We start from the raw sequence: 25,170 nt of genomic DNA, 5'->3' as shown, positions 1-25,170 counted from the left end.
CCACCTGATATTTATATCAGAGTGATTTTATATTTTTCATTTCACTCCAGTGAGTCACTCCCAATTAACGGCTCTGATGAAAGATAAACACAATGGTGGACGCCATACAAACCTATGATTAGCATCCTATCTCTCTATGTTGTGGCCCACCTGAGTTCTGGGTCTGGCTAATTTTTTGTCCCAGACCCTAGAATCTAGGATAGAACTTGATGGATGGAGTGGATTTTACATATAAACACGGTGGGCCCAACAGGCCCGGTTATAGAGGATTAAGGGCAGGTGAAAAAACAGGACTAGTTGGATGAGAACGGACGGCCTGGAGGCACCGGGTGACGGACTTCTATTTAGGATCCATCGCGACAGATCAGAACCGGCCTACTTACTGTTTTGGATAAAGGGCCCTGCTGGAATTTACATAAGAGCAGGGGTAGTTTGGACATTTTAACCAAAGCTAGGAAACATAAAACATACGTTCCCCACCCTCTTCAGCCCCTCCAACACAAGAGACAGAAGGAGAGAGAGAGAGAGAGAGGAAAAGAAAGGTGGTGGGTAGATGCAATTCTCCCTTTCACAGCCCTCACCATCTTCTCCTCGTGACTTAAATACCCCTCCACCTCTACCATATTTCCTACAATAACCCTGATTCCCTCCTCTTTTCACGCTCCGGCCGGCCGCCATCTTCTCCGTTGCCAGGTACGAACAGTCTACCTTCTTCCTCCCATCCCTTTCATGGGTTGTTTCTGAATGCTTGTTAAGCTTATACACGTGAAGTTTGGTGGATTATCTCTCTGTTATCTTCCTTCCATGGAAGCAGGGCTTAGCACTGTACGGCGGCGGTTGGTATTTTTGAAGGTTTTGCCGAGTTCCGCTTTCTGGGTGTGTTTCGATTACCGTGTTTTTGGTGTCCTTGGGCTGTTTGATGTTTTGTCGCTTCGATGGGGGTGGTCTCGGTTGGTGGGTTGACTTGAAGAACTTAGAATTCCATATATAAACCGGGTTTGGGCGTGTACATATGGCGGGGTTTTTTGGTTGGTTAGGAGACAGGCGCTGTTTTGGGTCGTGGGTTGGCTTTGTATTTGAAGGAGAGATTGAGAATTTGATTTTTGTGGGATTTGGGCATGTGCGACTGATTTTGGTTGTTGGGTTGACTTGGTGTTGGAGAGTAGACTGGAGAATTCTGTTTGTGATGGCTTTGGGTGTGTGTGCGTGAGCGTGCGGTGGCTTCCGGTCGCCTTAATGTTGCTATTTCTGGTAGCAAGGCTGCAGCCACCTTAAGGGAGCTTTATCCTCTTTCTGTCACTTCCCATCTCTACCGTACATGCGGCACTTGTTGAGGGTGATCAGGACTGTTGATCTAATAGCTACCTCTATAGATGGGTTATAGTTGAAAATTCTTGGCAATTGGACCTAGTCATTGCATCAGCCGTTCGAAAATGGACTAGAAGGTGGCGTTTAGAAAAGTTGATGAAGAAAGATAGATGGTAAAAGTCCAACTTAAATGGGCAAAACTGTGCATGGACCAGAGAGCTATGAGTTAGGATTGTCCAATCATAGTGAATTTTCGCCCGTGGCATAAATCTATGGTGGCCCATCGGATTGACAGTCTTGATCACCCTAGAAAAGTGCCTTGTTCATGCATTTTTTTTTTTTTTTTGCACGAGACATGCCTTTTGATCTTGTTAATACATTATTGGAAGTTAGGGAATTGCAGATTGATAATGTGGAAAGAGGCTAGTACAGACACCTTTTGGGTGAACTGCCAAACTATGGTTGGAGGGGCTTGCCAAGCATATTAGCACTCTTGGCATTTAGTGAGATGTGTTTTTCTTGAATATTAAGAAGGAATATATGTTTTGATCGTACCACATCCTATTGACCTTGGGAATTATTTCACATTCGAGAGGAAATTTGCAAAATAGAAATGATCATTGTCATCTAAGCCTTATCCCAACTAATTGGGGTCAGCTATATGAATCCTATTATGCCATTCCACTCTATCAAATTGGAAAAATAGAAATGTAGGTTCTAAATTGCTAATAACCATCAGAAAAATATACCATCTATTTTTCTTTACATAAAATACCTACTTCCCCGTGGGATTGAAGGATATTGTAGGGATAAGCTCATGGGTTTTTAGATTGAGTTCTAGCCTCTTTGATATTGGATGATCTCTCATAAGTCATATCCCTTTTGTAATGGCCGGGCTTTCTGCTTTTTTTGTCTGTCTTTTAATAAAATTATTGTAATCGTTAAGAAAAACCTCCCATGTCTACTGCGGGGAGATTGGACTACTTGTCATTCTCCTTGTTCACTTTTTTTTACCCTTTCTTTTTGTTTTTACACAAGAAAGCCTAAAAATAAAATGATCATGAAAGAAAAACCAATCTGCACATCGGGACTACACTAGTAGGCCAACAAGAGAACCTCCTCAGGAAGAGCACAAAATACAGAAGATTGAAAACCAGTCACCTCTTCACCAACTTTTTATTTTTGAAGTCAGTCAGTACGGCACCTTTTTTAAAGGTCAAGGAGTATGTCACTTTTAGATGGTAGATTCTCTTCTGAGGCCCTACCATTCTAGAAACTCCAAAACTTTTGTGGTCAATCACTTTCGTATCTTCGATGAACTTCTGTATAGAACATGTGTCCACCTTTATTTACCACCCGTGGATGGTTAAACTCCCTATATTCATGTTTTGAGGAATTTTCAGATCTTGAACCTCATTAACTGAACGGTTTGCTGGTGCTTTCAGTTCCATGCATTTGGGACCCATGATTTGGTGATCCATAATAGACCCTATCTTGGGTGGGTTCTGTGATTGGATATATAGCTTAAAAAAGGAAAGAAAAATCAGCTAAGGTCTACATTTATGAAAAGAAAGCAAAAGGATGGAGGGCTAGGATCTTCCACTGTATAGATTTTTGAGGGACACCCCATCTACAGCGTGGTCCATTTGGTCCACAGTCTGGTTAACCAAACCATGGGCACCACATGTACTGAATTGAGAGCATCGGCAAACTGTACAATCACTGAGGTTTGGGCTGTATAGTTACTTTTCACGTTTAGAATCTCTGGTTCTCTATGTGTTTATCTGTCTACTTCTGTCCTGAATTTTGATGTGTGCCAAACTGTATTTGCCACTGTAGTCGCCTATGCATCAGGGAAGCAAGTTATCATCATTGCCATCATCTTCATAGCCTTGTCTTAGCTATTTGACTTTAGTTCTATGAATCCTATTTCAGAGTAAATTCCTACCTAAGGCCATATCGTTTGTTAGTGAAAAGCCTTCTCATCCCTTCTCATGTGCTCTTAACCTCCTTTCATCCTAATCAAAGTCCCCTTCCTTATCCTTACTAGGACCAGCTCCTCTTTTCTGGCAACATAGTAGGTTATATATCTATGCAATTAGAATATCATTTGGTTTATGAAACATAATCCTTGTATGCAATGATTTGCTTTTTAGCACATGCTATGGCATATGATAGTCCTTGTGAAATCTTATTTTTTCTGGACAATGTGCATGTAACAATGGCATGAAAAAGCTGATGTGCACAAGTCTCAAGTTGAGTTTACGCTTCTCTGTTGGTTGTGAGCACCCTCCTAAGATTTCTCTTCAAATGTCTCGGCTAACCTGATCTCACTATTATTACGTTAATTGTAACTTCACAAAGTTTTGTGGAAAGATCCTGATTGCAATAGCGGCTGGGCTAGCCCTTTTTATTCCATCTCGTATAGTCGTCAGATGATCGTGATCTGCAATGGCAGCCGTCATTGCTTGTGAATAAACTAATGGTCATTGGTGCTTCCACAAAGGCTTATAGCATGTCCCAATGCTCTGGAATCATTGCAATGTGGATGAAGCTGCATGGGAGAGTTGGTTTTGGTTGTGTGGATGCTTATGAGTTATGATAACTTTGGTCAAGGAAGCTTATGACATTTATTGTTGTTACACAACCAAATTATTTTTAATGTTCTGTGTTGTTTAGTACCTGTTTTTGCTCTCTCTCTCTCTCTCTTTGTTATTATTATCACATGCTGGGTCTTGAGATAGTGTTTCTTGTAATAAACTAATGTTCTTCTTTCAAAATTTCACAACCATTATATGTATAATACTTATTAGTTACTATTTGTTTTTGAAGACCAAGGCCATTTTTTACAGTTAAAAAATTGAGCAATTTTTCCACTTCCAATGTGCATGTGTCACCCACCCACCTGATGTTTGTGCCCGGCACATACACAGTGAGGCCCATCCGGTGAACAGCTTAGATCCCAAGCTCACGTGCTACATTGGCAAGCACTGGGTGAGAAGGATTCAGGGTCCTACCACTATGAATAGCCATAGCTGGGTCGAGGCGTGCACCATTTTATTCTTTGTTCTTTGTAGATGACTCTTGCCCAGAACTTGTTGGATTTTGCATGCTTATCTGGGTTCATTCATCTAGATTACGCTGCCCTTTTGATTCAAATATCACCAGTCGTTGATGCTTGAGCTTGTCCACTAAGGTAATCTATGTGCTTATTAGGAAGTGCGAATCAGCCATGGTCAGCCTACGGAGGCGCAAACTTCTGGGACTTTGCTCTGGTATACTCATCCTTGATCAAGAATTTAATTTTTGCGTGTTTGAATGTTCCCCAAAATTGCAAGCGGTTTGAATATTCTGGCAGAGAAGATGGTTGTCCACTGTACTTTTGTTTTTGGGCAGCATGGAATTGGAAACGTCGTAAGGTGGGTTGTTGTTTCCCTGCTTTTCCACCAAATTCAGTACCAGAAATGGGGTTGATTTTGAATTGGGGCATAAGAGGAAGAGAGAAGGCATCTCTCCTAATGTACTTCTGATTTTTCACTGTCACAACTGCACTGAAATATTCAAACCACTTCTAATTTGGGGAAAGCCAAACACACTCCCAAAAAAATTGCATACTGTGATGTGCGACATCATCATTTCTGCAGCCTTTTCTGTTTTGCATGTTTACTTTTGGCTTGTACATTGTTATGTTTGACATCTTCCCTTGTTTCATGACCTATTGTTCTTGAAAGCAGGAGTTACTCTTCATATTTTTGCTAAATTCTGTTCTCAGCTTCATAATCATTAAGGCATGAAACTTCCGCTTTTCTATGTATTTATGATTAGAAGAAAACATGATCCATTAAAGAAGAACAGAAGGAGCAAAAGCGAGGGAGTGCCTCTGACCCAAATGGGAGGGTCCTAATAGGATCTACTATTAGACCTCTCTTATTGATTTCTGTGTTTCACTGCCTCCATGTCACTGTTTTCTCTTTCAAACTTGTATTGCATTTTGTTTTCTTATGAATTAACAAGAAGTTCATATGGTTCATATTGTGTTTGGTTGTAAATCTATTCAACTCATAATGAAGTTTGAAAATAAAATTTAACTTGATAAAAGTTCTTTTTTTTTTTTTGGGGGGGGGGGGTGGGTTTCTTGACACACTCCTCGCTATGGGAGTCTTAGGCGTAATTGCCTTTTGTCCAGGACACTTTCCCTTTGTTGTAATATCTCTTTCTTCTGTGAATAATTGTTTTCTAGAAATATTGTTCTTTTCATCCAAACTCTTGAACTTTAGATAGAGCCATCTTTTGCTTGGAATGTGGAGACCTCTACATAGTATTGTGGAAATTATTACTATTACTATCATCATCATATTTTGAATGTGAAAGGAGAAACTAACAGTTCTGTTTGTGTTTGTGAGAGAGGAAAGACGGAAAAAAAAAACTGATTGAGGTTCATTTAAAGTCTGACTGGAAATGATCAGTTTGCCTGTTTTGTGGTTGAAATGAGTTCTGTAATGCACTGTTGAACTATCCATTTGCAAAATGTAACTAAACATTATTACGCGAGTTTAAAAAATAAAATGTCATGACACTTCCCCTAAATATGGCACAAAATATGCTCTTAGTGACAGTTATCTGCAATAAAAACCGTTTTTTTTGGGGTAACATCATGTTAAGGTAACTCTTAGAGAAAAAAGAAGGAAAAACATCATGATAAGGCGGAGGACCTATTTGAGATGATCTCTCAATTTATTGTGATATTTTTTTTTGCAATAATATCATGATAAAGTAGTGTCCTCCACTCATCGGGAAAAAAAGACGATAAAGTAGTGTCAAAATATCTTTTAGGGTCTGTTTGGCATGAAAAAAAATCCTAATTAAAAATTTGTATGGTAGAAAAATAACATAATTCTTGATCTGAAAAAAAATTGTCCCCCTCCCCATGTTTTTTAATGTTTCATTGACTGTTTGGCCAGCCCACCTTAAATCACCATTTTATTAAGGGGTCTCTTCACTTGGCTCAGTGGTAGACACTGTGTCTCATATTTGAGGTCAAGGGTTCGAGAACCCATGCGTGCGTGGGGTGGTAGTGTAGCATTGTCAATATTTGGGATAATAAAAATTTGCAATTCAGCATTGCTTTGGAAGCAAAGCCAATCAAATGTGGGGCCATCATGATGGACAATTCAAATCAATGATTGGGTCTATTCCATTAATTGGAACGTCTGTTTTCCTTGAACTTGATTGGATACTTGGGATCTCCAACCAAATTGATTGTTGAGAATCATGGGCAACCAGTGGTTGGGTGCGCATAACCAACAATTTGATATGCGAACCATCCAACCAATGGTTTGGAAATGGATGGTTCATAATTGTTATACTAGAAAGGTTTGACCAGTGATATGGACAGTCCATCATGTGGGGCCTGCTTTGATTTCCTACCCATCTTAAGGAACTTTGATTAGATGATCCTAACCAACCAAGATACCAATAATGGCTAAGAACATGGACGCACTATATTGATTATGCTAGAGAAACTCCAGTCATTGACTTGTACCTTCCATCATGCAACACCGATCCACGATTGTCCACCCTCCCAAAAGTCGCGCAGATACATGTTATGCCAAAACGGTTATGTAACGGTTGTAATTGTTACAACTAACGCGTTACCAGGCCGAAATAGGCGTTATAGTAAAAATGGTCTTCATCAACTTTTTTATGGTCCGTGATGCGTCTGAAATGGATTTTTTTTTCTTCAAAAGAATAAAAATAAAAAAGGCCGTAATGGCTGTTATGGCCTGCATCACAATGGTAATGATGGTGGCTGTTATGGCCACCATTACTGATTTACTGTTATGGAATACCTTGCTCAGATACGATGATCCTAACCATGATCTCATGGATAGGAAGTGCATGGTTCCTATTTATTATACTAGAAAGGGTTTGATCACTGATCTAAATCCGCCATCTGGTGAGGTGGGGCCTTTGCTAGTCACTCTTAAATGTCACTTCTATTTTACTATAAATGGTCCAATTGGGGATCTTTGATGTATGTTCATCTAAAAAATCACTTTGATTGGACGATCAAACCATCCAAAATGGCTAGAAAAATGGACGGTTTGCATTGATTATAATAAAGAAGGCAATCATCGATTTGGACCGCCTATCATGTGGGGCACACTTTGATCACTCACCCCTAATAAATGCCGCATTGATTGAATGATCCAATCTATGGCTTGGAAATGGATTGCTCATATTGATTCTAATAGAGAAAGTCAGATAATTTATTTGGATTGTCCATCATGTGGGGCCTAGCTTTCATTGCCTGTCTCATCATAGAATCACTTTGATTAGATGATCCGAGCTATCTGATCAATGGTTAGGAAAATGGGCGGTCTATATTGATCATAATAGAGGTATGATCATTGATTTGGACCATCCATCATGTGTGCCCCACTTTTGGTTGCATGACCATCCCAAATCACTTTGAAAGGGTTTCTAACTATCCGATCAATGGCTAGGAAAATGCATGATCCATATTGATTATAATAGAGAAGGTCCAGTCATTAATTTGGATTGTCTGTCATGTGGGGTCCACCTTTGATTTCCCTCTCTTAAAATTTATTTGGATGTCCTAGCCATCCGATCAATGGCTAGGGCAAAGACGGTCTATGTTGATTATAACAGCAGTTTTGACCATTGATTTGGACCATCCATAATGTGGGGCACACCATAATTGACCGTCACTCCCGAAGGATCACATTAATTGAATCATCCTAGCAATCTGATTGATGATTTGTATGGGCTATTCATGTTAATTATAATCAAGAAGATCCAATGATTGATATTGATTGTCCAGCTTGTGGGGCCTTCCTTTGATTGCCCATACCTCGTAAAATTCACTTTGATCGGATGATCCTCACATGAAAATGGATGGTCCATATTGATTATAATAGAGAAGGTCTATTTGGACAATCAATTGGGTCTCACCTTTCATTGCCAATCCCTTCCAAAAGATCACTTTGATCAGATGGTGTGGAATAGAGGGACATAATTAAGGTTCTGTAAATCATAAATGTGGATAAGTTTACGTTTTTCTGAAATTCAGTTCTTGGTTTCGGGAAGGATTTGCAATCTTGCAAAATTTTGCCGTGAAGACCAAACACCCCATGTTTAACATGATTTTACAGAAAATATCTATTTTAGAACATACTTGTTAGATTGTAATGTTCATGTTACCAAAACACACCCTTGGTTTATTACGAAAAATTGGTTGGCACTTCTAATTGTGACAAGTCAGTTATTGTTTACTATTCAAATTTTACAAATCTGAAAAGTGAGTTAAAGGTTAAGTAAAATTAGTTAGAAATTTCCCAACTGAAATTAAAATTTAGTTACAACAGATCATAACCTGGTCAAACATGGAATTCTATTTGGAAAATTTAAGAGCCTGAGTAAAAAAAAATTGAGAAAAAACAATGGAATGTTTTTCTTTCATTAAAAATGATAAAATAATCAATAAGAAGGGCATGTGATTGTTTCTTAAATAAGAAAATATTCTTTGCTTCATTAGACTGGTACATGTGGCAACATGGTTGTTTTTAAATTCAAGACAGCTAGTTGTGTGATTATGCTTATATCTATATATATATATATATATATATATATATATATATATATATATATATATATAGATAGATAGATAGATAGATAGATAGATTCTGCCATGTTATGACATCCTTTGTATATTTATATATGTATTCATCATCATTATAGGATTCTCCCAGTCATTTGGGGTCTGCTTTATAAATCCTACTATGCCATTTGGCCATTTGTTTGAATGGCAGCAATAAATTTTATTCAAGCCACCCAAAAGGGAGTGAAACTAAACGAAGATACAAGGATGATTAGGCATCATCTCAAAGCGAAAAGACGAGCTTGCGGCCCGATTAGCCCTTAAGTCCACCCTATTTTGTCAATCATCGAGATTTTAAATAGGAATTTTCATGGTTGCATGGCAAAAGTTTGACATCCAACAATGGGTGCAGCCCGTAGCTCAATGGTAGAAAGGGTTTGTTTCAACATTGAAGTCTTGGGTTTGTGCCCAGCTACCTATCAAAAAAATAAAAGTCTGGCATCCGCCCGCCTAACACCAATCCCCTTCATCCGGGCTGGGGACCTGTTTGCACATCTCTACCAAGCGAGTTTCCACTAGTCTTTAGGATCACAATTCGATAATAATTAATACTCTAAAGAGTATGTTAAAAATAGTAAATCCAGTAAAAGTGAGGAAAATGGAGAAAAAACTAGGAAACCCCCTCTAGAAAAAAAGTGATTGTTTAAAAATACTTTTGTCGGAAAATAAGGACAAGGCTTTGTCAACTCTTGGTGAGTTGATTGCAACCAACCAAGTTGATTGAGTCTTGATAGAGTTAGAACCAAACAGAATACATATTTGAGTCCGATCGGCTTTTGAGTCAAGTTTTTCAAATCTTTGACTGCATATGAAACTAATGACCATGACGTTCTAAAATTAAAGGTCCAAAGGAAACTCTTTTCACAAGTCAAGACCATCCAAATACTCCATATTGGTTCTGCTAATTTTTACCTATAGTACTTATCCTAGAGTGTTGCTGTTAATTTGTCTATAACAAGTCAAAAAGATAAGGGCAGTCTCATGACTCTCATCACATGACCTTTGCACATGTCTTTAATGTTGATGATATATCCTTCCAGATCCCTTTCCTCTTCATCAGCTACCATACAACCTCCTTATGCACTATTGTATTCTTTTTCCTCATCTATGAAAACCATGTTTAGATTCTTCCTCTGATCTCCGTACTTTCCCATTAACTGTCAAGTAGGAAAATGGCTTCAGTTGTTGATCTCCCTGACATGAACCAGATTGATTTGGGGAAGAGGACTGAAACATGACACTGAAAGACTCATGGTGTGATCCACTGACAATTGGTGTAACTTAAATGGGAATTATGATGCTCCTCATCTACTCAAGCATTTTCTTTCAGAAAAATTCTATTAAAAAACATTTGTTGACTAAACTAATCTGATTTTGTTCAGTATCTTCCACACTTCTATGAATACATTATATGCCCGTGAAACATTTCTCTTCCTCATCCTTGTTTGGGCTGCCTTTACTTCCCCTAGAAGTTTATGATAATACCCATTTGCTCCCAAGTCCCAAAACCATAGGATTGGAGACCCCTCCTAGATCTACCCCCATTCTTTCCTATTCGTTCAATAGCCTCCGTAATCTCTCATATCTCAAGATCTTTCTCTGAGACCTTACGATCGTCACCCTTGATGCATCTAATGTGTGTATGCAAGGGAGAGTTAAGGTAGACCTTAACTCTTCCTTGCTTTTACTAGTTTGTAGATCTCTCTCTCTCTCTCTCTCTCATACAATGCATCATCAACTTCATACTTGGCTTTACTGACTGCTTTCTTTTCTTCCCTTTTATTACTTTTTCTATAGGTTTGCGGTTTTCCATATTTTTAACATATTATAATTTTGTTATTTCAATTCAAGCTTTATGCATTTTTGTATTTATTGCAGGATACTATTGTATACTTGTATGGGATAATTTGTGTAGGCTAACAATTTCCAATAATTTCATGATAACTTCTCCAATTTTTTCAATGTCCCTGATAATTCATATAAATTTTCTCATAGATAATATCAATGTTTTAAATATCGACGATATCAGCCGATATATCCCACGATATATCTCGTATCCCACCTGTGCGATACGAAATGCATAGGTAGTGCCGATATATCCCACCTATTCGATCCAATGAGCATTTTTGATTTTCGATCTATGTTTTTGCTGTAAATCATGTTAAACCATTGTTGAATGTTTACAAATCTATGATTCTTCATGTTTTCCATGAAAAATCATGCATTTGGAACTTCGATTTTGAGATTTGGGGGAGATGGGTCATGTTGCGGAAAATTGAGAAAAATCGAAATTTCTCAATTTCTCGCAAATCAGTTGCAATCTTTGTATCTAAACACAAAATTAAACATGTATGTAACCTGATTTATGATTCTTCTTTTGCTTTTGAATGTATTGCTTGTGTTTCCATACATATCTTCTTACGTTTATAAATTATATTATTACTTTGAATATACTTGCATCAGTTTAGTTGGAAAGCGCATATATTATGACTCCGTACAAAGGAAACCCCTATTATGTGCATTTTTATTTTTATTTTTGTAATGTTTTGATTTCTAAGTGTGTATTGATGTCTTTTTCAACAATCCCTGAAGTTTCATTCAAAAATTCGACCAATTTCCCAATGTTCTCATGTTTTCCAACAACAACGATACATTATGCGATACAACCGATATATCTCATGCGATAACCGATATGTATCCGTATCCCAAGGGTGCAATACATTACACGATAAAGATATTTAAAACATTGGATAATATCAGGATAACTTCAATTTTTATGAAGATTTACGTTATATTTTACATATGTTATTTTTGGAATCAACACAATAGTTTTTAGAACTTATGATGTGTATTTGCAGGGAGAAGTTCTTTCTTGGTCCAGCTTCCTAGGTTCAATGAGAATGGAAGTGTTTCGGAAAATCCCATTCAGAATACTAAATGGTCCAAATCAGTCAGTGTGCATCCTATGCCTTCTGCTGATATCAGTCAGCGAAAGCAGGTAGTGTGGGTTTACCTTTTGTTCTACTTCTTTTTCCCCATCGATTCCCACTATTAACAGATTCTTTCTTGCAGATTTGCTCATTTACATTTAAATCAAAATGCACTGAAGTATTATATTGCTGAATGATCTTTTCCCTAAACTGTTTCAAAGTCCCTTCGATATGCTTGTATGGTAAAAAAAAACTTTATTTTGCTTTAAATTACTGGTAAATCTACATTTTAAGTAAATATGGGATTTTTTAAACATATTTTTCATTGTAATGCTTTAGAAGGAAAACAAAAGTTAAAGAACAAAACCAGCTCAGTAGACAAGCTGGGTAATGCACGTGCTCTCCTGGGGTATGACTTGGGATTGAGTCTTGCCACGGGTGTTTGGCGAGGGAGTAACGGCCAAACTAATACCTTTTTAGTTCGCCCCCTTCTCCTTTGTGATTTTTTAGTTTCTACCAATTAGGCCAACCCACCATGGTATGCCAAAATGGTTACGTAACGGTAACAGTTGTAACTGTTACATATTAATGGGGATGAAATAACCATAACGGCTGTTCCAGAAAAAATGGCTATAATGGGTCTGAAACAGTTTTTTTTTTTTTTCAAAAAAAAAAAGAGAGAAGAAGGCCATAACATAACAGTAACAGCTATGGCCATCGTTGCCGTTATGGAATACCTTGCAACTGCAGTGCACTGGTCAGCAAACTATTTCCTAGGTTGATATGGATTCTACAATATGGGGATGTATTTATTTATTTATGTTTTTGTAAATTAAAGTTAATAACTTGCACGAGACTGAACATTGGCTTTATTTATTGGGGAAACTGTCTTACACAAAAGTGGGGCTACATGTGTGTCCTCCTCGTCTACCCCATGAAATGTGAATATAGTTTCTTATGGAGTTATTTGTTTGCTAGTGCTATCTACTGTGAGGTTCTGAAAGTTGGCCTTTATCTGTTGAATATTGGCCATTGTAGCATTAACAGTGAGTGCTGTAATTGAACTAAAGAAGAGGTGCTAGTCCTTGTGACCATCTTCAACACTGAGGTCTTGGTATCGATTCCCTAGTGGGGGTGGCTAACAGTGATGTGTGAACTGACAGTGGGGTGTACTAACAAGCTAACAAAAAAAAAGTCCTTGTGATCATCAAGGCCATTATGTTCTGTTGTAAGAGCTGTGGCCTATTGAGCAATCAAGTCGAGAATTTACTGTACATATATAATTAATAAGGAAAGATTGTGTAATAATATACAGCTTGCAATTAGATTTGGTAAACACGCGGCTCTAACTTCAATATAGATGGTGGGAATCCTATGACACAAATTAGAATGAGATTTCAGATCCCATTTTGAAATGTGTGCTGGATTTCTGCCCACTGTCTTGGGACAGTGGTAGATATGCGTGGACTTACTCACTGAAGTTGGTGCATGATTAAGTTTTTTAAAGACTGGGTTTAGTTGCATGCACTGGTCATGTATGAGTTAATTAGGCATTTATAAGAGGAGGTTCTATGGTGTATTTTTGCAGATGATATAATTTTGATTGACGAGAAAAGGGAGGGGGTAACCCAAAGCTAGAATTATGGAGTGATGCTTTTGAATCTAAAGGTTTTAAATTACTGGAAAAAAAAAAGAGTATATGAAATGCAAATTTAGTAAGTGTTGGTTATTCATGAGAACAAAGAGAGTGAGAACCATGTTGCTCTTCGAGTTAGTGCTGGGTGGATGAAGCGGGGATGCACCTATCGAGTTTTATTTGAATGCTGCATACCAAATTGAAGGGGAGATTTTATAAGACATAAGACCAACCATGCTTTACGGCTGGAATGTTGGGCAGTCAAAGAATAATACGTTCACGGAATAATAAATGAGGCGGTTGAGATGGATGAGTGGCAAGACGAGGGAGGATTGAATTAGAAATGAATTCATTCGAGGGGAACTTAGAAGTAGCCCCAGTAGGTAATGAGATGAGGGAAAGTAAGCTTAGATGGTTTGGCCATATGTATTTGAGACCAAGAACTGCACTGGTGAGTAGGAGTGAGTAGGTTCAAGTTGAAGGCATGGCAGGGAGAGCCTAAAAGGACATGGGTGGAGGTAGTAAGAAAAGATTTGATGACCTATGACTTTTCCAAGGATATCTTGGACAGATTGGAGTAGTGGAATGGGATTCATGTAGCCGATCTCAATTAGTTGGGATGAGCTTTGATGATGATGATGGTTGGGTTTAGTTGCATGTAATGGGAGTAGACAAGGTGAACTGGATTCAGGAGTTGTAGATTGGGGCCCAAAATTTGGTTGAATGTAGTGGGTTTAATCTTGTGGTATGTGGAGCCCGAAATTTAAAATATGTTTACCTTTACCAAAACTAAGAAAAATTAATATGTCCATGTTGTTACGATAATTGAAGACTTTTAACAATAATCATAATCATCTTAGCCTTCTTCAACCCTTAGCAATATAATATTGGTGGAAGTAAAGGTGGACTCGGAGTCATGGTAGTGTCAACTAGTGTTGGACTTGGAAGGGGTCTTGAAGGAGGATTGGCATTCTTGTTGGAGTCTTGCTATAAATGATGGGGGTTCAGTTATGAATCTTATGATACCACACCATCTCCATTAGTTGTCAACTATTTTGAGCGATCGACTGATAAATATAGGTTGTTTCTTTCTGGAATTGTTATCTGCATTCTTTGACTGATAAATACACGCTTCCTTTCCTTTGTTATACAACAGTACGATTTTTTTTAAAGATAACTGCAAAATTTTTCGAATAAGAAGAAAATCACATCAAATGGAATTTGAATTCTGCCACGAGTGGGAAGGATTGATCCTCCTCTAGGTAGACAATCTGCTAGAAAATTCGCCTCTCTGCCAACGTGGGTAAGTGAAATGTATACAACAGTATATATTTGTACTATTGAATGAGAAAAACTAGAAAAGATGGGCTTTATCAGCTAGGTGGGAAGAAATAAAGTGGCTCCCTTCTTTGTCAGTGTTTCTTCATCAACAAAACAAAAGATGTTTATCGCATGTGGATAATAATTCCACTATAAAGTTGCATGCTGTTGTGCCCAGATGCGTCAAAATAGGTAATGGATCTTTATCTTATCACGCTCATTATTTTAATTTCATGTGTAAAACCCATCTCATGCATATCCATGTTGCATCCATGATGTATATGCCTTATCTGGCCACCATGCCTTTCATCCATGTTTAAGAGGTCCTAGAGTTCCTCTAAAAATTGGCAGTTCTTCCTTACCTAGTGATGTGGAGGCATGGCCTGCATTGAGGTCGAGAAAGATTTTCCAAAACTTGTTCAGAATCGAAGTGGTTGGGAGGACCTAGTTTGCCGTTGAACTATGTTTAACTCCAAATCCTGATGAGGTAACTGACTCTAAGCAGGATAGTTATTGATGTATGCCATATTCGTTGGCTGGAAATACTAAATACTTGTGATAACAAAGGTGAGTAGTATATAAATACATGCAGCATTATAATTGGGGTAGGGAAATGTCATTCTGTGTGTGTTTTCTTTTTTCAGAAGCTCTATCCTATAGTAATACTTAAATATCTTTTATGGATTTGGAGTGGCTGGACTGATAGTATAAAGAATAAGAGGAATGATCTGGGTTATGTTCTGGAGTAAACAAGTGCTCCAATTGCCCTCGCTTGATTCCAAGAGTAGGGCTCACACTAACAAAATATTGTGTGGAAGGAGGGAGGGAGAGATTCTTTCTTTGGCCCTTTGCAGATACCCTTTGTAAGGAGATCATAGGTCTTCTTTGTATAATGGGCAATCACTACCACTATCTTGTACTTTCCCACTCAGCTTTAATAGAATTGCTATGTGTAAAAAAGTAAATTAGACAGGGAACCTGCTTGTGTTGCTAAATAATTGCATTCTTGACCATCATTCATTCACTCTGTATTAGTTCGTCGTATACTTGGACTTGAAATTTATGGTACTCAATCTGGTTCAACAGATGAATATCACTGAAGCACATCCTGGATCTGCTAATGTATCTAGCTTTAGCTCATTAAAGGAGGAGCAGAATGAACAATTTTCAGGTATGTCTACCTACTGAAAAGTAAATGTGTTCAATCAGGTTTTTAACTTAGAACCAACTCTTGTTAATTATTCATGATGCACTTAGTGGTTGATGGCACCACTTTGTTTAATGAGTGGAATTTAGTGTCGTGTGGGTGCTTTTGGGCAATCCCGATGTATCATCTAAGAGGCTGCATGGATGCAAGCAAGTTGTGTCCAGACGTATTGTTTGGGCCATACTATCTTGGATGCCTATCTAGGTCATGCTGTTTTTGGACTAGTGATTCTGTTTGTTGTTTGTCAAACACATTGGAACAGGGAGTAAAAATTGATTGTGTTACATTTGCGCTTGTGGGGAAGACTTAAGATGGGTGGTGACTCATGTAGCACTAATGGAGCATGTGCACATTGGCACATGTGCGGCACTTGTGGGTTGATGGTGGCACCCATGGCAAATGTGGGGTGCTTGAATGTAGACAGTTGCACATGTGACTCATGTGGACAAACATTGTGTTCCAGCATGCGCTAAACAAGTTTTCTCTTTTTTATTTGACATTTTTCAAGAGTTATGCTATCCTTACTTTATTCCAACTCATGGGGATAGATTGTCCCTGATTTACACAGTTCCCATACATAAATAAGTTAGACAAACCATGGAAACTTGTTTGCCATGGACAGCCTGTTCAGACACAACTTTTCTTGCATCCAAATGGCCCGTGAGATTTCCTTCCCGAAGTTGATAGATGATCTGCATATGTTGAAAATTTAAAAATAGTTTGATTGTGCCAATACAGCTTGCAACTCTCAGCTTGTTTGGCATCACATGCCTTTGACCTTAACTGTTTACAAAGTCCCCCGTTTCGGCTATGCACAACTTAGGATAATGTGCAGTGTTCTGCATGATTTTGTTGGCACGTTGGCAAAGTTTGGTAAACATGTATTCATTCGGCTCTCTATGATTCTTTGCTACCGACTGTATGTGCTTGTAATCCACGAATCCCTTGATGACAAAAGGTTGCAACAGTGTTCTTGTCTTTTTTCCTTATGTTTTGTTGTCATATTTTACTTGGCTTGAGTTTATAGCAAGCTTAGTTGTTTGCTTTTGTAGGGCAAGAAATCAAACGCAGGAAGCGGCATCGTAGGAAGCATTTTGAAGATCAAGAACCATGTGCAATGAGAGGTGTCTACTTCAAAAATATGAAATGGCAGGCAGCAATAAAAGTTGACAAGAAACAAATCCACTTGGGAACTGTTGGGTCACAAGAAGAAGCAGCTCGCTTATATGACAGGTATTTACCTCCATCCTTTTCATCCATAAGCAGGCAAAAGATGATATCATTTGTAATAAACAAGTTGATTTCCAGCTTTTTTCCTTGAAGCAATAAGGAAAGATGTGTAATCTTTTACTCCAATTCACCTTCCCAATAAACCATAAAAGTAGGAATCACTTTCTTGTGAGCTAAATATTTGTATTCTGGGCCCCATGTTGGATGGCAGATATCCCAAACATGGCCCCATCAGATGATCCTTACTGTCGCTAGGCACCTGTTAAATGTGGAACATTGCTATAGCTTTTTTTTCTAATAAGGGAGATATTGGAGCATGGCCAATCTCATATGGATCCTATCAGATGAAACGGCTTAAGGGCCCCTTTGGACGCAACTTCTGCAAAAGAGGGTTTCCTGCTTTTCAGCGCTTATTCTGTTGAACCGGGGATTGGACGATGGTTTGTAGAGGTGCATCCAAACACACAAAAATGAGGTTTTGGCTTAAAATGGCGATTTGGCGTCAAATGACCCTTTGAGGTACATCCAAATGGGCCCTAAGTTACTGAAAGTTTGGACTTGTGTGTATGATTTTGTTACTGATGAAATCTGCTTAAGTCATTCATGTAAAAGGCTCTAAGGGTAAGAGATTGTGGTTAGAGGGGTCAGTTGGTTCTTCTTGAGTAATATCACAAGAAAACATATAAATGGTAGGCTATAATGATTCATGGCAGTTACTCATGTTACATAACATCTGGAAACTAGGATGAAAGAACTTTTAGGGGTCTTTTGGATGTATCTAATTCTTCACTTAATACAAAGGATTCCATGGATGCTAAAGGCGTCCACAGTTCAAATAATGAGAATTGTTTCTCTGAGGTGGAATCGTCAACCTCTAATACCTTCCCAAACTGAAATGCAATTTCAATGACTGAATCACTCCAGGCGTGGACTTGAATTCAAAACAAACGGATCCATATCCCCCGACTGGTAACCATGTTGTAAGGAGCCCATGGTTCCACCATAGATAGGGATATGAATCTATGAGTTCGTGAATCCTGGGAAAATGCTACATCTTCCTTCCCAGAAGGAAAAAGAGAATAGGAAGCTATCTGTCAATAAACGACAAATGACGATACTTGGAGAAAGGTAAGACAAGAATTCCTTTGATCTCTTTAATAGAGATAGACTTTCACTGCCGTTTTCCTTTCAACTCCACTGCTTTAGCATACTGCCTCATGGGCTTTCGGGCACAGAGTATGTCACGGAATGAATCCTCCCTGTGCCATGGTCTGCTGTCCTGATTTCCAGACCCCAAGTCTCTCGCCCTCCTTCAGAGATGAGCTAGGGTTGGTTTCTGTTTTTCTTCTGCTTCTTTTGACTCACATGGATTTCTCTTCCATCTAGCATTTTGCTGTCCATCACCAGAATTGCCTTCTGAGCCTTGTCGAGATATCGGAATCTAGCAAAAGCAAAACCCCTACTTCTAACCATATCTGTCTTGAGGAATATGTTCATCAGTTATGTTTCCAAAAATTCCAAGCACCTTGGCCAGCTCCTCGGGTGATGATTGGAATCAAATATTACATGTGAAGATGCTAAAAGGGCTCTTACTGCTTCGATTCCTGTCAGGATCTGCCATGAATCAGTTCCAAGTCTGACTGTTAAAACACGAGGACCATTGGGATCTGCCATGCTGCACCATTTGACCCCATGCTTTTTTTTTTTTTTTCAAAAATCATCCTTTTGACCCCATGCTTTCCGCTCCTTTACTTAAAGGGCACCAAGAATCTTCTATGTGAATGGGGATTAGAAACCCTGAAGGTGCCTTTGCAGGCCACCTTCTATGGTAGAGGGGATTAGACCACCAAAATCTAACAGGTTTTGCAATGAGTTTCTGATCAAATTCATCATTACATTTCCTCTCAATTCAATCCACTTGTGCAACAATATGCTTCTTTTCAGAAGTTCTCCAAAAATCAGCAAATTGGATGTGCTCTGCCCATATTGCAAGTGGGTTCAGTACGGATTCTGAATGTGGTTGGAAGCAATTCGGAGGCAGGAAAAGTGAAAGAATCCCAATTTGGAGAGACTTCCAAGTGGGCTGTAAAGCTTGCCTGGATAAGCTGCTACGGTGGATTCATGCCTATAGGGGCTGATGGAATGATTCTTGTTGCAGCATGTGTAAGAGATACCAGAGTGCTTTTAAATGTTGTCCAATATGATTCAGTATCATGCAAGTCATATTGGTTTCAGTCAATGAAACGTACATGGGGCTGAAGCCAAACACGTATGGGTCCGAAACAGGTGAATCATACTGGTTTTGGTCCCCAGGCGAGACACACTCCGAAACCACTCTTTAAATGGCTATTGATTGGGTTTGGTCCATTACTTAAGATACTCGATTTCACCAGATCTTCAGCTGGAAAGGAAGAATCAATGGAAAAGCTTGTCACTGGTTGCAATAACTAAATATATGTTTAGTTGCTGCATTCTTGCAAAATGAATAGCTTTTAGTATTTCTCTGGCAAGAATAGTTGGTTTAATTAGTCTCTTGTGGCAATTCTTACTCAATTTGAATGTTGGAATAAAATATCCATGCAGGGCAGCTTTTATGTGCGGAAGAGAACCAAACTTCGAGCTCTCAGAAGAGGAGAAACAAGAGCTACGGCGATTCAAGTGGGATGAATTCCTGACAATGACGCGCAACGCAATTACTAATAAAAGTAAGCTCATTTTTTCATTACAATTACCACAGATTTTCCTGGTGTTTATGCATTGGACTTGCACATACACAAATAAAGCTATATTACAATGTTACTCCGCCACAACTCACTTGTGGCACTACATACGCTGTATGTTTGTTGCCTGCCGATCCGGGCCGTCTAAATCATGCCCATCATGCATGGAGCATAGCCCAGGAATCACATTGATTACATGATCCTAACCATCTGTTTCACATGTTGGAACTTGGACTACTGACCAAGTGAGAATTTTCTTTTTAACCCTGGTCTTGATGGCCACTAATCAGAAAAAAAGAAGCTGGTTTTCATGCTATTAAACTCCATTGAGATTGAGCTCAACAATTTGAACAGCCCGGATTGGTGTGTGCGTGCATGCCACATTGATGAGTAGCCACAACTCGGTGAGTTGTGGCAAACACATGGTATTCTAGGCCGTGTAAATACAGCTCTATGCAAATTAATGTCTGCAGTTTTGGAATACAAACAAACAAAACTATTCTAACTTGGCCATTCTCTTTTTCACTCTTCAAATCTCGTCTTCCAGAAAATTCCCCCATTTTTTACTAATTTTTAAACTGATTTCTACCATTGAATTTCCTTAGTGCCACCAACTATTAATGGAAATCAATCTACCATACCCTTCTCTCACTCCACCGAAGTGGCAAGTAAGAGTTTGAATCCAAAGTGTTGCAATTGGAATTTTTGGGATCTTGATGCATCAGGATAGGACATGTACTGATACTCAAAAAAGTTGTCCAATTGGGCCAATAGTTTGGTGATCCAAACCGTTGATCTTATGGGCCTCACTGTGGATGGGGCATGCCCAATAATCTTCAAGATTGAGAGTTCCCATCCCATTTAAACTTTGGCATTCTCTCCAGAATCTTTGTATTCTTTTTCTTGGCCGTCTATTGGCAGGCCACTGATTGAAGGGTTAGGATGATAGTTACAAACAAATACATTCTCATTGCAAATTCCTGTTATCTCCACTTTTCATAATTACTACAACGAATGTTGTAAAATGATACATTTCTTGAATCCATTTCTCAAGCTATCTCCTTGCATCTGTTTCACTCTCTGGTGACCATGGTAAGAGTCGCCCAACCTGGCAGATCCTTGGCATATCCCCCCTTCACGGGACGCATCTGATCAACAATCTAGGCCACTGAACCATGGGCCTTGCACTTAAATACTAGTAATTTAGTTCTGATGCATCAGGACCCTCTTAATTCCTTACATTGCAAAGTCACCTTAAAACACATCTGGCATTAGATTGAGAATTTTGGAATGAAATTTTTTAGGGGTTGTTTGGTTGCACTGAAAGGGGCACTTATGGAGTACCGTTTCTTGTTCTTGTGTTTGGTTGATTCGCATGGAATCAGCGGGACAGGGATTCTTGTTGGAAATCCTTTTCATCCAACCTGGCCATACATTGTTTCTTTTCTTCCATATCAGTCCCTTTCCCTTCTTCTTCTCCTCTCACATTTTCAAACTTAAAAAAGCCTTTCTCCCATATCCCTTTCTTTCCCCCTTGATTCAAACACAAACTCGTGGTTCCATGATGCTCTTTCCTATCACTCAAACATTATAAAAAGATTCTGGATTGTCTTTCAATGCTGCTGGTCATCAGTCTGATCAATTTCAATTATCAGAACACCAGAGGAGGCTCGGGGCGGGTGCCCGAAAGAAGGTTGGAACCCTCTTGCAGAGCAGCGAGTCCGGAGGGGATCGAGCTGTTTCCGACTACTCGGCTTCGGAAGAAGTAGACGCAGATGCATCGAATTCTTGATTGCTCTGCAGCTTAGGAAGGCCAGGTCTAACCCCGTTATTTATTAGTAATCGGGGTTTTAGTTTACATGGCCGCCTCATTATTTTAATTGTGTATAAAGGCCCCTATTAGGGCAGATCACGGTCGACAATGTCGAAATCTCTAAGTAAATCCTCATGTGCACGTAGTCTAATAATAGCCAGTTTATTTTGTTATATGTCCAAAAATAGTCAGGTTAGTTTGCTACATTCTCCATTCAGACATGTCCCTGCACGTGCATGCCGAGCGTATTTGTGTTAATGTTCTTTTTTGCATGCATGGGCTTGTGTCATTAACTAAGAGGGGCTTGGTGCCTAATGACATCTCCTCATTTGCTTTGTGAGTGATAGTGGGTGTAATTAAGAAGAAATTCAAAGGCATTTTGAGGGATCTTAATGCAAGGAGAGGGCTGCTCTTAATAAACAAGGGACCTAGGAGTCAGTGAACTAACTAGAGTGAAAACATGTTGTTGGAAGCAGATTATGCATTAAAGAAATAACTCTGATAGTTCTATTGCTTGGCATAAGGCTACCTTAGTGGCAAAGGGGTTTAGTCAGTAGTATGGAGTAGGCTATCAAGAGACTTTTTGCACCTGTTGCTAAGCTGAACTCAGTGCGTGTTCTCCTCTCTGTTGGAGCCTTCCTGCTCATTGCTATTGGCCTCTTCAACAATTGCATGTCAAGAATGTATTCCTTCACGATAACCTTCGGGAACAAATATACTTGTCTCCTGCAAAATTTTCATCCTTGGGCGTGGTTTGAACAGTTTAGCAATGCAATATCTCAAATTGGCTTTCATCGTGATGATCATTCTATGTTTGTAAGGAGTTAGGCTCTTCCATGACGGAATGATGGTCGAAAATGCCAAACTTCCAACCCTGCTTTCAGCAGGACAATTGGAAATACCAAACCTCCAAACGTGTTTTTTCTCATAACTGAATGGCTTTCTAAGCCTATGAAGGAGAGGCTATGGGCGGTGTTAAAGTGGTGTCATAGAGAGGAGACAGAGGTCAGTGAGGAAGAGGAAGATGACTTTTTCTTCACCCTCAGCAAGCAGTCCGGTTGAAGAGAGGGATGAGGATAGTCTTATTGTGGATTTTTCTCATGTATCTTTGCATGTGGGCGAATCTACAACTCCGCTAGATAGGTCTAAATCTCCAGATTTAGCCACATGAGTAACTTTTAATGGAGATTTCTCTGCATCTGTGGTTTGGAAAATTTTCTCCTCTTCAATTAATTCCATTAGATGATCCAAAGCAAGCTGGGTCTTTTTTTTTTTTTTTTCCTTAGAGGAAGATATTAATAATACAGTTGATCCACTGCAGTTGTGTTTAAAAATTTTCAAGGCCATCAGTTGACATTTTCAGGAACTGTCCTTTAATTCTGAAGAAGTCGTGGAACTGCTAGATAATAGGAACCTTTTACTTTTATTTGCCAAAGAGGACTGAGAATGTTTGGTCTAAAAATCAGGCATGGTGAGGGGAAGAGCATTCAAGATTCTTAAAATGGATTCCGGACTTTCATCCTTAGCTTTTCACTAGTATGGTTATCTTTTATTCTCCCTTTCAATTTCTTTAATGAGTCTTATGTATATGCAATAATGGGGTGATTTGGAAGAGTTCTTCAAATTGATAATCCAATTAGTACTAATACGACACCCAAGTTTGGCTTTGGTTTGTATTGAACACAATATCATGAAAGAGAGAGATGAGACATGATTTGAATTGGACATGGATTTAAAGGAAAATAGCAACGGGTAAAAATGTTCCCAAGTGTTACTATTGGGGAACCAGGGAAGCACACAGAGTTGAATCAAGAAAAGTACATGCAATCGCACAACCAAGTCCAAACACAAATAATTTGAATTTTTATGTGGAAAAACCCTTACGGAAAAAAACCCACGGCACAAAGCGACAAGTAATGCACTATGAAAGCAAAAATTAAAAGAGATAGGAAGTTACCGATTCGAACAAGCCTCAAATCTCCTTCACAAGCCTTAGCTATGCCCTTGAACCCTTAAGAACGAATTAGAAAGTCCTAGAACACCCTCTCTTGCTCTCATATCCCGATTACACCCGTTATGTAAAGTATCACAACCGGAATAAGAAACAAATCCTTAACTTACCCAACTTTGTATGCATGCTCGATGGGATTTTGATGGCATAGACAAACCCATCGAAGAACTCTATGGAATTGAACTTACACCGATGACATCAAGTAGCAACACTGAAACGTTCCAGCAATCAACAAGGATTTTCTGAATTTTTCTGATGTAATTCAGCACTTGTTGATGGCATCGATCCCGCTCGATGACATCTTCGATGGGACTTTGATTGCATCAATAGACCCTATTGTTTACAGATTTAAAACATCAACAATTACATGGCATGTCATTGTTTCGTAGTATCGCGCTGATGATTGTGAGGATGAAAATATTCTGATGAAAATCTGAGTCCAAACATGATGATTCCTACGTTCTTAATGTGCATCAAAAGGATTAGATGACAAGTGGTCACAGATTACAAAACAAATGGATGTCTAGAAAATATGAATTGAGTGTCCATTTGTTTTATGCACTGTTGGCTATAACAGGAGCGGTCTGCCTATTTTTCGCTCCAGATGATCAATGCAATGTGGCCCATCTTGTGGTAGGTTCCGATCTTGCTCACATGTGCCTTAGTGGCACTTGTGCTGGTTTGTAATTGAGGAGATTGTGGATGGGATGCTTGTAAGGTAATCCGGTGGATGGGATTTCCAAATTATCACATTGATGATCTAACTATGTGCTTGTATGTTAGTTTTGCACAATTTAGAAATGGTGGCAAAATCATCCTCCCCACACGTCGCACTGGTGTACAGACAGCTATCCAGACCATCCAAATTGTGAGTTGCATTGTGTGGAGGAGCAGATAACACTAATGAAGCAATCCTGACCATCCAATTAACTGCTATTAAATGGATGGTTAAAAGTAAATGGTCCAAATTTGAAGGGGACAATCAGATAAGTTAATACTATCTTCTCAGTGCAATATTTAAGTCTAGAAAGGTTTCAACGGTGGGTATCATTAACCCCACTGTTTCCGGTGGTGCGATCAACTTTGAGCTTCTGATCTACTTCATTTTTGGGTTTATTTTCTAAAACGAGCTGTAAAAACAGATGGATGGTGTGGATATAAAATAAATACATCACGTTGGGCCCCACAGTGCCCAACACATCAACACATACCACATAATCGTCGTCCACCATATGTACTCTTCTTGTACGGCAGATATGATATTTTTATCGAGTATTGGAAACGAAGGGTGTGTGTCCATGCATTAAAGATTAA

General features: G+C 38.9%; 1 protein-coding gene and 1 long non-coding RNA gene across 2 annotated transcripts; both read left to right on the top strand.

Moving 5' to 3' along the window:
- Nucleotides 1–483: 483 nt before the first annotated feature.
- Nucleotides 484–22,020, top strand: LOC131239596 (ethylene-responsive transcription factor-like protein At4g13040). Its single transcript, XM_058237371.1, has 7 exons — nucleotides 484–693; nucleotides 4,525–4,583; nucleotides 11,848–11,987; nucleotides 15,962–16,046; nucleotides 17,135–17,315; nucleotides 19,896–20,017; nucleotides 21,688–22,020. The coding sequence occupies exons 2-7, from the start codon at nucleotides 4,541–4,543 to the stop codon at nucleotides 21,822–21,824; spliced, it is 708 nt and encodes a 235-aa protein (XP_058093354.1). The 5' UTR covers nucleotides 484–693; nucleotides 4,525–4,540; the 3' UTR covers nucleotides 21,825–22,020.
- LOC131239597 (uncharacterized) lies at nucleotides 11,995–15,955 on the top strand. The gene is made up of 3 exons (XR_009168289.1): nucleotides 11,995–14,858; nucleotides 14,972–15,067; nucleotides 15,242–15,955. It is a non-coding gene; the product is annotated as an uncharacterized LOC131239597 (long non-coding RNA).
- Nucleotides 22,021–25,170: the final 3,150 nt, after the last annotated feature.

This window comes from Magnolia sinica, chromosome 3 (genome assembly GCF_029962835.1).
Source record: "Magnolia sinica isolate HGM2019 chromosome 3, MsV1, whole genome shotgun sequence".
In the NCBI taxonomy this organism is placed as follows: domain Eukaryota; kingdom Viridiplantae; phylum Streptophyta; class Magnoliopsida; order Magnoliales; family Magnoliaceae; genus Magnolia; species Magnolia sinica.
Note: the sequence above shows the minus strand (reverse complement) of the source record. Positions and strands in the feature narration are given on the sequence as shown.

What these genes read in the sequence shown, in the direction of transcription:
- LOC131239596 (XM_058237371.1), top strand. Translation starts at nt 4,541, where the DNA reads ATGGTCAGCCTACGGAGGCGCAAACTTCTGGGACTTTGCTCTG. An exon ending in GCAGAATGAACAATTTTCAG is followed by an intron (nt 16,047 to 17,134) that starts GTATGTCTACCT and finishes TTGCTTTTGTAG; the next exon opens with GGCAAGAAATCAAACGCAGG. An exon ending in CAACGCAATTACTAATAAAA is followed by an intron (nt 20,018 to 21,687) that starts GTAAGCTCATTT and finishes TTCAATTATCAG; the next exon opens with AACACCAGAGGAGGCTCGGG.